Here is an 11,999-nt window from a genome sequence, read left to right as displayed (position 1 = left end):
GATGCGAATCCAATGGATTATTCTCTCTGGGCCATTTTGGAGAGCAAGGTCCGGAGTAAAAAATACACCAGTCTCGAGATGCTGAAGAAAGCCATTGTCCGTGAGTGGGCCAAAATACCGGCTTGTTACATTCGGGCAGCTTGCGATTCGTTTTTTGACCGTCTCAAGGCCATAGTTAAGGCAAAAGGTGGTCATATCGAGCAAAAGTGTTTTGGTCCTGAATTTATGATTATTTTCACAAATTTATTTAGCAAAGTTTTCTTTAATGATATTATTTTAAAACATTCATAAGAATATTTAGCAAACATATGCAAAAGCAAATGTTACTTAATTTGCAGTTTTAATGTTTTCAAATCAATTTTTTTTTACTGTCGGTAAACGTGATACACCCGCATTTCAACTCGTTTGGTCATCCTGATCGTTTATATACAGTTACGGACAATACAATACTGTTACTCTTTTTCCGTTCTAAAATAAAATATGAATTTAATTTAAATTCAACTAAATTATATTTTTATTGTTTACTTTATGGCAAGTGCTATCGGTCGCAGTAAAAATATTGTGAAAAAAACAATTCATAAATATTACAAAAAGATATAAAACATATATTTCCTCCTTTGAACAATATTTGGCTCGACCGCTCTTTCTACATAAATTTATAATTGATACAAATATTCATTCCACAGATCTAATGAAATTAATACAACTACTTATTGCGCTTTTTAAATTCAATATTTTTCGTTTATGAAACCATTTCGCTATTGATTCTATTATTTTTTCACTAAGCACGAGGCACACTATTTACACTTTTTAGATTACAATTTACTGTAAAACTCGATAATGCTATCCCTTCCTCTTTTTTAAAAGTTCATATGATTGCCTTTGTTATTATGCAGAAAAGTTACTACATTAATGAAAAATTTCCAAAAAATTATACCATTGTTTCAAAGCTAAACCTCTGATTCTATTTCATTGTTCGTAAATGTGTACTTCTATAACTCTTTATCTATCTTTAACAGTTTTAGTTCTTACAAGGTCAAAAAATGTTCAAAAAGGGACAGATTATTCAGGCTTCAATGGCCGACAAGAAAGCAAAAAATTAAAAAATAGAACCCAACAAATTTATGTAAATTTATTTATTTAGCCAACGCAGACTTGCAAGTGACTGAAAAAAGCCGGGTTCTGTGCGCTTGCAGCATTGCGAAATTTTACAGATACCATATATGCATCAACTGAAAACTGTGCGTAGCACTTGCCGCGTGCTACCTGCAACAACTACAGCCCACTAGCACACATGTGTACATATGTATGTATGTATATGATAGAACCGACTTTCAATGCTGAATGAATTGCTGGTTGAGTGACATCTGAACAATGGCGATAGCGATAACGAAAGCTTGATATCACCACAAAGAAGTGGTATCAAAGCCTCACGAATTTCGCAATATGCGATTGTATCAGTCAGGGTGTTTTTGTTTTTTAGTTCTCACTGATGTACGGCTTTGTCTTTTAGTTTTGTCGTGCCTTCACGGTACAATGACAATTGCACATATTGTCAGTTGCAATGTCGCCCAAATATGGTGTTGCAGCAAGGACGAATCATGGTAATGAACTCAACTGAGTAAGCCTCAGTTTTGTTGCACTGCACAGTGGTGGAGTAGTAATGAAATACAAACACAATATCGAGTTGGTGAGCGCTCCAGTAAAAATCCGCAATTGCAGCAGCCAAGAAAATACAGAAACCATGAAGACCACTCCACAAAGCGCTACATATTGGTATCCTATCCTATCTCGAATTTTTTTATCTAATATTACATAAATCTTTTAAATGGTATAATAATATTAATGTATTTTTAATTGTTTCAATTTTATTCTGCATTCAACCAAGTTCATGTTGGTTAATTTCACATCCAATCACAATATTATTATTGAAAATGATGTCTAGCCTGAAAGAGCAAGAGGAGCTTAAATATTATTATCCTTCTCTCGAAATCTCTCAGTGATGAGAACCCCTGCAAAAAGCGAAACACTTTGACAATCGGTACACCATGAGCATTCTCGATATTCTAAGGTTTCTGCAGTTACATACATGTTTCAATGTGACAATTCATACTTTATGGTCCGTATCCAGCTCTCAAAAAAAAAAAAAAAAAATACATTATTTCTTCAAGTAAAGCTCTATTACACGAGGCAACTTTTGTTGCGGCAACTCTTGGTTTATAGGCGAGGGGGCGACGAGGAGAGGAGAATCGCGCCGAGTTTCCAGTGTTCAGCAACTCGCTTTGTGTTCTTATTCGTAACAGTTCGCTGCGACGTTTTTCGGCATTTGTGTTCTTTCTTTCGTAGTACATAGTTGCATTTGCGTATCTTTTTTTGAAATTAATATTTTGAATATATTTAAAAAATTTAATTTCATCTTTTGGTAAGTAATTTGCAAACATGTATACAAATATACATAATATAATATAAATATTTTAGAAAACGGAGTATGACGAAAAAATCGAATTAATTAAAGATATTGTGAAATGTATGGAGGAAGCCATACAAATTGATTCAGACGATAGTAAAAAGGGTGATATATGTTTGTTTTAATAAATAAAATGTATTTCTTAATTGACAGAGCTGATAAATATATGGGATAGAGTGGCCCAAATACCTATAAGGAAAAAGAAACGACAATGGGTTAAAGTAAAGAGTAGACAATGGGTTAAAGTAAAGTGAAAGAGAATGAGAAAAAAACTCGAACAGAGTTGCGCAACACAAGTTGCTCGTGTGAAGGTAATGGGCGACAGCAGAAGAGAATCGCCCGAGAATTAGCAACTAAAGTTGCCTCGTGTAATCGCGGACTAATTTTGACAGCTGGTTACGCAATGTGAATGATCCACATTAGAAGAGCAAGAGAAAATAAACAAAGAAAATAAGTCTTGCAAGAATGATAGAATACAAGATTACGACACTAGTTTACAGTTAATTTTTTTCGGTTTAGCTCTTGACAATTCTTACAAAAACAAATACATTGTACAACAATTTCGTGACGTAACAGTTTTGCGTTGAGAAGAACAAGCATAGAAATGCATACAAATTCTAAACAGAAAAGTAAACACTTTTTTAAATTCCCAAAATAATATTAATTCGTTCGTCTTTGCAGGAAAAATTCCAGTGGAATGTTAAGAATATTGTTGCGAGAAAATATGTATATATATAATTAGTTTTAGGCACATCCACAATAAATAGAGTAGCATGTGTGGGAATTGTTCAAATGAAGCAAACCAGTGTAAGTGTACTGTTGTATTTATTTAAATTTCTAAGCATAAATATATTATTTTTTTAAAATGAAATGTGCAGTGGCTTGTTGTAATAATTATTATGCAATTAAAGGATCGAAAACGAGTTTTTTCAGTTTTCCGGCCGATTTAAAAGTTGCCAAAAAATGGGTGTTATTTTGCAAAAGAAATGATATATTTAATACTAAATTAATAATTTCACAATTCTTTTATCGTAATTTCGTACATCTGATACATCTGAACTTATAATATATGTACATATGTATATATTTATATACAACACAAGAAACGTCTTCTCCATTTGAAACACAACTTAATAGACAATTTTATTATCAATAGGCCGATATATTTCTTTAGAAATGATTCAAATCTTTTCACTCAACAATATTCAATCGCTTCACTAAAACTTTTCATTAAAATCGAAAGAATTAATAATATTTTGCGAATTTACAAAAGAGTTTACTTTTCTGTTTACAATTTGCAAGCCATTTGACAGTTTTTCACTCTTGTTCTTCTCAACACGGAACTATGACGTTTCGTAATGGCGGTCGACGTAATCTTGTATTCTATCATTCTTCGTAAAGCTAGTACGCAGCTCTCAAGAAACGTAAAAACTTCATATAAAAAACGGCTTAAGAAACGGTCAAGATACTTTCCTGCGACAAACTTACTTGTGCTAGTACGCAGCTCTGCAAGAAATCTGGTACTAATTTTTGATACTTTTTTTCAGTAAAATGTGAATATGGCAAACCTTGTTTTGCGAAGAAACATCAAATCAACAATTGTTTCTTGAAGGAAATTCAAGTAATCGTCAAATTCGTCCTAAATTAGTTGAAATCATTATTATGAAGTATATTCCATTTTGAAATGTTGCATAAAACCTACCAATCATCAACAACATTTCTTAAATCTCAATAAAAATATTTATGTTACCATACACATACACACATACATATTATGCACAAAGTTTGTTTTCTTTGTTTATTCTCTCTTGCTCTTCTAATGTAGATCATTCACAATGCGTAACCAGCTGTCAAAATTACTTGAGAAATAATGTATTTTTTTCCTTGAGCAATTGCTTATGAGAGCTGCATACCAACCTTAAGGAATGTTGTTAATGATTGGTACGTTTTATAGAGCATTTCAAAATTAAATATACTCCATAACAATGATTTTAACTAATTTAGGATGAATTTAACGATTACTTTGAATTTCCTTCAAGAAACAATTGTTCATTTCATGTTTCTTCGCAAAACCAGGGGGCAGGAATAAAGGGATGTTAAACTTATTCCAGTGTAAGAGCGCCTCAAAATTAGCGTTTTTTTATAACATTTTCCATTATGGCCAGATTGAACAAAATAACAATTTGTGGGCATTTATCAACCCAATATCCAACATTTAGTACGAATAAAAATTACTAAATAGTGGTTATTTATTATATGCAGAAACTATTTAAATCTTTTTAAAGAATATTATAACAACTGACTTTTGTACTTTCAATACCCAATAATAGGATTTAAGCTTGTTAGCTCTCAATCATTAAATGTTTTTAATCATTTTCCATTGAAAATAAAACTATGATGCTTCAAATTACAAAAGGTTTCATCAACTATCTTTAAATTTATTTAATTTTCATTGTTTTACATTTTTTATAAGTGGTCTTGAACGATGCAACAAATCCCTCCGTTTACACGTTTTTTGGTAAGATTTATATGTATCTGGCCATCACTCGTTTCCAATTGATAAACGTCAAAACCTACTGAACTCGATTAGCTGTGAAAGTTCAGTAGGTTTCGACGTTTAGCAATGTGATTGGATTGGAAGTGAGAGAGGAGTTAAACATCCCTTTATCTCTGCCAGGGGGCTTATAGCACAGCCAGTGAAAAACGCTACTGCCTTCCTTTCTTTTCCTTCCTCATCGGCAAAATCTGTGCACAGTGAAAAACGTGGAAAAAACGCAGAAATCAGCCATCTTTGTTTGTTTACATTTGAACAATGTTGCCATTGCTCAATACGCATATATAGTTTTGAGCACATCTTTGTTTTCAATTACAATTTTTTACAATATAAAATATCAAAACTGAAAACAAACTATTAAAAATAGTTTACATATTTATAAATGATAGCATTCGACTCTGATTTTGAGTTATTTTAAGAAAATTTCAAACATACTGAAACATATTGAATTATAAAAGTTGATAATTACTACAGTGTATCGACAATATATATATTTATAATATATCGGCAACCCTGCGTTGTGAGAGAGCAATCAGCTGACACGTTTCCACAGCAAAAATCCAAATGTCGTGAATTCTCACGTCATCCCACGTGAAGGAGAGAAGGGAGTAGCGCTTTTCACTGTTCACTTACATTGCGCGCCCATAAGATAGGTCGTATCAGCTGACACGGGCCAAGATTCTACGTTTTTCACTGTTCCTGCTATTACTCTGTAAAGCGATGCGAAAGACAATGCGATTCGGAAGCCCAATGCGATGCGGTAGGCAATTGATACTCTGTATTGCTTACGCATCACTAACAATGTTGTTCACCTTTGCTTTTTTTTCTTTTTATGTAAGAGTTGGCATTACTTCCAAAAATGTCAAAGTATAAACGAGCAAAATAAAGAAAATAATAATAATTTGTTCGTTAAAACTGTGTTGAATAATTTAAAATGAATTCTGTGGCATTATGGGATCATTATTGTTCTCAGGGAAGAATTGATAGAAGAATTATTTGAGATAATTCTGACATTATGTCTCTAAGCGATAAAAGGTTAGTAAACAATTGCGGTTTTAAAATGTCAAAATTTCCGCCTCAATAACCACGCATTTTTATATGTTTTATATGTTTGGCTCAAAGGACCACATCAATTCCAGAAATTGTAAAACTGTCAACATCCTTGAAGTTCCTCGCACAGGGCGGGTATTAACACTCGGTCGGCCAAAATAGGCATTCAGGGCTAGCCCAACAATCGGTTTCCCGATGCATCTTGGAAGTGTGCGATGCCATCGAGAAAACTCTGTGCCCAAAGCATATCGTGTTTCCCTTGACCATTGAGGAAAAAATTGAAGCAAATAGAACCTTTTACTTGACGTCCGGAATTCCAGGCGTAATTGGAGTGATTGATGGGACGCACATCCAGTTGATACGACCATCACGGAATGAACACTTATTTTTTAATCGTAAACTAAAACACAGCATAAATGCAATGGTGGTAAGAACATTCATAAATACAATAATATACACGTTCATATGTACATATATTGATTCCAGTGCAATGACCTAAAACTTTTTTTAGATATGTGATCACAAAATGCAGATAAGGGCAGTAAATGATAGATTTGGAGACGCGTCGCATAACTCCCACGTATGGAACCTCTCAGGAGAACGTGAAAGTTTGAGGACGAACTACGAAAATGGAAATAGAAGCGAACGAATTCTTGGTGAGTATATATAACTGTAATAATAACTTATGGTGGCTAAAACGCCATAAGATAAAATTGTTATATACATACGTATTATTACATTATATTGATGTTTTAAAAGAAATTATCAACATCTCTCAGCAACACTTATGTATGTATATGATTTTGTTATTATTATTGTAGGAGACTCCGGATATCCTCTTGAACCTTGGCTGCTAACACCATATAGGAATGCGCCAGAACGTTCTGATGATGATCTCTATTTCAACCAACAGTTTACAAAAGGTCGATCACTAATTCAACGCGTGTTTGGTGTATTGAAAGGGAGATTTCGATGTTTGTTATCTGCAAGAGAGCTACATTATGCGCCTGAAAAAGTCGTTAAAATTTTGAACGTATACTGCGCTCTACACAATATATGCATTTTGTACAAGGTAGAAGTACCAATTAATATTACACTTGAGCCAGAAGAATTTTCCACCACTAATATAGATTTACCTAAAGTGGTAATTTTATTACTATTGCTAGAAACATTAAGGACGATATTAAAACAAATATGATAAATGCTCGTAACTCAACTTAATTAAAACGAACTATTTGCAAATTAATAAATCCAGTCTTTTATTTCGTTGTAATAAGGAAAATTAAATTTAAATAATTACAGATTAAATTTGTAGTTTTTAATTATACTTCTCGCTTTATATAGTTATTTAATTTACATTTTCCAGTTTCTCAATTTTTGTTCATCAATTTTTTGTTTATATAGAATTTTTTCCTTTTCAAAGGTTAGTCTCCGTTTTTCTAATTTATTTCTTTTTTTCAATGTTTTAAACATTTTTTTATATTAAAATTTATATCATTTAACACTTTAATCGAGTTATTGTGGAATATAATGGTTTTCGACTTGTTGTTCAAGCAGAGTCTGCTGCTTTTTGCGCGGTGGGTACGTCACATTTGAACATTGTGGTAGTTCATTTTCTTGTGTATTAAGAGGAGTCTGCTGTTTTTTGTGAGGTGTGCATGCCACTTTGGAACATTGTGGTAGTTCACTGTTTTGTGTATTTGGTTCGGTACGGCCTGCATTTATCTCCGACATACTGCTTGACGCTGCACCGAATGACAAGGTACCACTCATTCCATTGATTGATTCCTCTATTGACAATAACTCACTCACTTGATGCTCTAACTGGGTATGAAAAGTGAGGAACCACCTCCAGTTCCCGAAATATTATTTTTGTTTCGTCGCATTTTTGCCTTTAACTAGTAGCACAAAAATTACGAATATAACGCATGTTTGACAATTGCTTTAGAAAAGCAGAGTACCGCCAATGCGAAAGGGAAAAACTAAATTCGAAAATTTCAAAATTTACTGCGATTGTCGAATTACAGAGTACCAAAATTGAAGATGAGAATATTTTCATATTCGTATCGCATTACAGAGTAACCCCCCAGGTATGCCATATTCGCATTTTATTGAAAAAATGTATTAAGAATTAGTACTAGATTTCTTTAGAGCTGCATACTAGCACAAGTAAATTTATCGCAGAAAAGTTTCTTGACAGTTCCTTTAGCGTTTTTATACTCTCGCAACAATGTTGCTAAGGAGAGTATTATAGTTTTGTTCACATAACGGTTGTTTGTAAGTCCTAAAACTAAAAGAGTCAGATATAGGGTTATATATACCAAAGTGATCAGGGTGACGAGTAGAGTCGAAATCCGGATGTCTGTCTGTCCGTCCGTCCGTCTGTCCGTCCGTCCGTGCAAGCTGTAACTTGAGTAAAAATTGAGATATCATGATGATGTCCGTTCGTTTAACGTTTTATACCTCGCAACAATGTTGCTAAGGAGAGTATTATAGTTTTGTTCACATAACGGTTGTTTGTAAGTCCTAAAACTAAAAGAGTCAGATATAGGGTTATATATACCAAAGTGATCAGGGTGACGAGTAGAGTCGAAATCCGGATGTCTGTCTGTCCGTCCGTCCGTCTGTCCGTCCGTCCGTGCAAGCTGTAACTTGAGTAAAAATTGAGATATCATGATGAAACTTGGTACACGTATTCCTTGGCTCCATAAGAAGGTTAAGATGGGCAAAATCGGTAACCGCCACGCCCACAAAATGGCGGAAACCGAAAACCTATAAAGTGTCATAACTAAGCCATAAATAAAGATATTAAAGTGAAATTTGGCACAAAGGATCGCATTAGGGAGGGGCATATTTGGACGCAATTGTTTTGGAAAAGTTGGCGTGGCCCCGCCCCCTAAAAAGTTTTTTGTACATATCTCGAAAACTACTATAGCTATGTCAACCAAACTCTACAGAGTCGTTTTCTTCAGGCATTTCCATATACAGTTTAAAAATGGAAGAAATCAGATAATAACCACGCGCACCTCCCATACAAAGGTTATGTTCAAAATCACTAAAAGTGCGTTAACCGACTAACAAACAAGTAAGGAAGGGCAATCAAGTTTCATTATGATTTCTTAATTTTTACTCAAGTTACAGCTTGCACGAACGGACGGACGGACGGACAGACGGACGGACAGACGGACAGACAGACGGACAGACAGACATCCGGATTTCAAATCTACTCGTCACCCTGATTACTTTGGTATATATAACCCTATATCTGACTCTTTTAGTTTTAGGACTTACAAACAACCGTTATGTGAACAAAACTATAATATTCTCCCTAGCAACATTGTTGTGGATATATAAAACGTCAGAAACACTCTAATTGACCCAGAAGAAGTGGCAGAAGGAAGCTGCACTTGGCTTTTTAAAATTTGAAAATGGGCGTGGCCTCGCCCACTTATGGATAAAAACCATATCTCAGGAACTACTAGACCGATTTCAATGAAATTCGGTATGTAATATTTTCTTAACACCCTGAGGACATGTACGAAATATGGGTGAAATCGGTTCACAACCACGCCTTCTTCCAATATAACGCTATTTTGAATTCCATCTGATGCCTTTTCTGTATAATATGAGTATATACATTAGGAACCAGTGATGATAGCGGAATAAAACTGTACAAAAATACGGTATTTGAAAAATATGTAAATGACGTATAATGAAATCTCGATTATCACTTTATCATGCGAGAGTATAAAATGTTCGGTGACACCCGAACTTAGCCCTTCCTTACTTATTTTATATGAAGTTTTTACATTTCTTGAGAGCTGGATACTAAGCTTAAAAATAAACGAAAAATATGAAGGAAAGGTTTCGAAGATTAGACCGAATGTCTAGGGCATTTCCATTCATGTTCACAATGAGGGTTGAAGCACAGGCAGCGATGGTGGCCTTGCTATTCGGGGCGCGCAACTTCGATGAGCGGTTAGTGGGGCCGTGGCACATTTAATAGCCGAACGAATGATTGGCGACATAAGTATGTACGCCCATATTTACCTCAGGAGCAAAATTTATTTTGGTTTACTTATGAATTTGTTGAATAAAAATTGGTATGGAGGTTGAGAACCTTTTTGTAGCAGAACGGGGTCGTCATATTGATAATCCGTTAAGAGCTTGTTGTTCGTAAATAAATAATAATAAAACAGGCGCTGGCTGGGATAAAGAAATTGTAGCCGTATCCACACGCAGACGATTATTATAGTTGGAAAGCCTTTGAAAGACAATGTAAAATAGCTGGAGCTTATACTTGATAGGAAGCTTTCATCGACGCAATATAAAGAGTTATGAAATAGTCAAAAAAGAACTGAATATTTCAGTTTAATTAAAAGGATTCTGAATAGCTCTATATTGAACGTGTTCAAAGAGCGGCTCTCATTGGCTCTGCGGAAAACACCCATAACAGCATTCAATTCGTATATGTCATATACTTATGTACATATATTGCACTAAATACATATAAATAGATATATCTTATTGCTGTGAAGGTCGTTGTAAGACTCAGAAAAGCTCTATGCATGAAGGTCCAAAAAGTTATATTCTCTACTTCGTTGACTGCATCCCTGAAAACTTTGACCTCTGTGTCGCAGAGTTTACTCCAGGTGACTTTATCTCTGCTCACATACCGACAGGAAGATACGGACGAGGCGAAGCACTATTGATATCTGATTTATTTTCATATTGAAATAATAAAATACTAGAGATCAATTTTCATCTTCTTCTTTACTGGCGTAGACACCGCTTACGCGATTATATACGAGTTAACCACAGCGCGCCAGCCGTTTCTTCTTTTCGCAACATGGCACCAATTTGAGATTCCAAGCGAAGTCAGGTCCTTCTCCACCTGGTCTTTCTAACGGAGTGGAGGTCTTCCTCTTCCTCTGCTCTCCCGGCGGGTATTGCGTCGAATACTTTCAGAGCTGGAGTGTTTTCGTCCATTCGGACGACATGACTTAGCCAGCGTAGCCGTTGTCTTTTAATTTCGTCATAAGTGTATATATTATACAGCTCATCGTTCCATCGAATGCTATATTCGCCGTGGCCAACGCTCAAATAACAATAAATCTTTTGCAGAGCCTTTTCTCTCGAAAACTCGTAACGTCGACTCATCAAATCAAATCAATATTTTCATATTTTTTAATTATCTGCAATAACGTAAGTGTGCCCAATTACGGCCTAATACCTAATCCCGTGCTATTTCGTTTACAAGTGTTTTAAATAAACAAAATAAGTCAATGCTACCCATCATTCAAAGGACAGTTATTTTAAATTGTCAAAAATATATTCAACTTTACATTTGAAAAATGTCAAACCATAAATCATTTTATTTCATATTAAATTCACATATGTTAGTTGGCTGGAAGCAGTTGCCTAGCCGGTGGTGATAATTAACAAGTTTGTTGTGAAAAGTGCTAAGAGTTGTGCTTAAAAATTGTTTAAGACTGATATTATAATTGGGTAAGTGCATATATATATATATATATACTAAAATATTTGTACATTATAGCATTTTACCGAAATATATGTTTTAATATGAATTTTATATAATAAACTCATAAAAATGTTAAATGCAAAGTTAGAACGGAATTTGGTACATTGAAATTTCACCTGTACCGATCTACGTGCTATGAAACGGAATTAGAAACATATATCATATTTCGTTTTTACTTTGTTTTGGGGTTGAAAATTGAGTTTTAATATATATTTAAATTCTTACTTAAGTAAACTCAATAAATTGTTTAAAGATCAATTTCCGTCCTATCGTTTTTGAGGAAAAAGCTTATTTTTTGCGTATGAAATTTCATAAATGAGCTTAAAATAAGTAAACACAATTCAGAGGCTTACTTTTTCTAAAGCTATGTTATTGGATTAACAAGA

The 11,999-nt window shown here is 34.2% G+C and overlaps 1 protein-coding gene across 1 annotated transcript; it reads left to right on the top strand.

Annotated features, from left to right (window-relative positions):
• The first annotated feature begins 6,217 nt into the window (after positions 1-6,217).
• LOC120782559 (putative nuclease HARBI1) lies at positions 6,218-7,297 on the top strand. The gene is made up of 3 exons (XM_040114891.1): positions 6,218-6,498; positions 6,583-6,727; positions 6,893-7,297. The coding sequence occupies exons 1-3, from the start codon at positions 6,493-6,495 to the stop codon at positions 7,267-7,269; spliced, it is 528 nt and encodes a 175-aa protein (XP_039970825.1). The 5' UTR covers positions 6,218-6,492; the 3' UTR covers positions 7,270-7,297.
• The last annotated feature ends 4,702 nt before the right edge of the window (positions 7,298-11,999 follow it).

The sequence above is a fragment of the Bactrocera tryoni genome, chromosome 1 (assembly GCF_016617805.1).
Source record: "Bactrocera tryoni isolate S06 chromosome 1, CSIRO_BtryS06_freeze2, whole genome shotgun sequence".
In the NCBI taxonomy this organism is placed as follows: domain Eukaryota; kingdom Metazoa; phylum Arthropoda; class Insecta; order Diptera; family Tephritidae; genus Bactrocera; species Bactrocera tryoni.
Note: the sequence above shows the minus strand (reverse complement) of the source record. Positions and strands in the feature narration are given on the sequence as shown.

What these genes read in the sequence shown, in the direction of transcription:
- LOC120782559 (XM_040114891.1), top strand. An exon ending in TAGAAGCGAACGAATTCTTG is followed by an intron (nt 6,728 to 6,892) that starts GTGAGTATATAT and finishes TTATTATTGTAG; the next exon opens with GAGACTCCGGATATCCTCTT.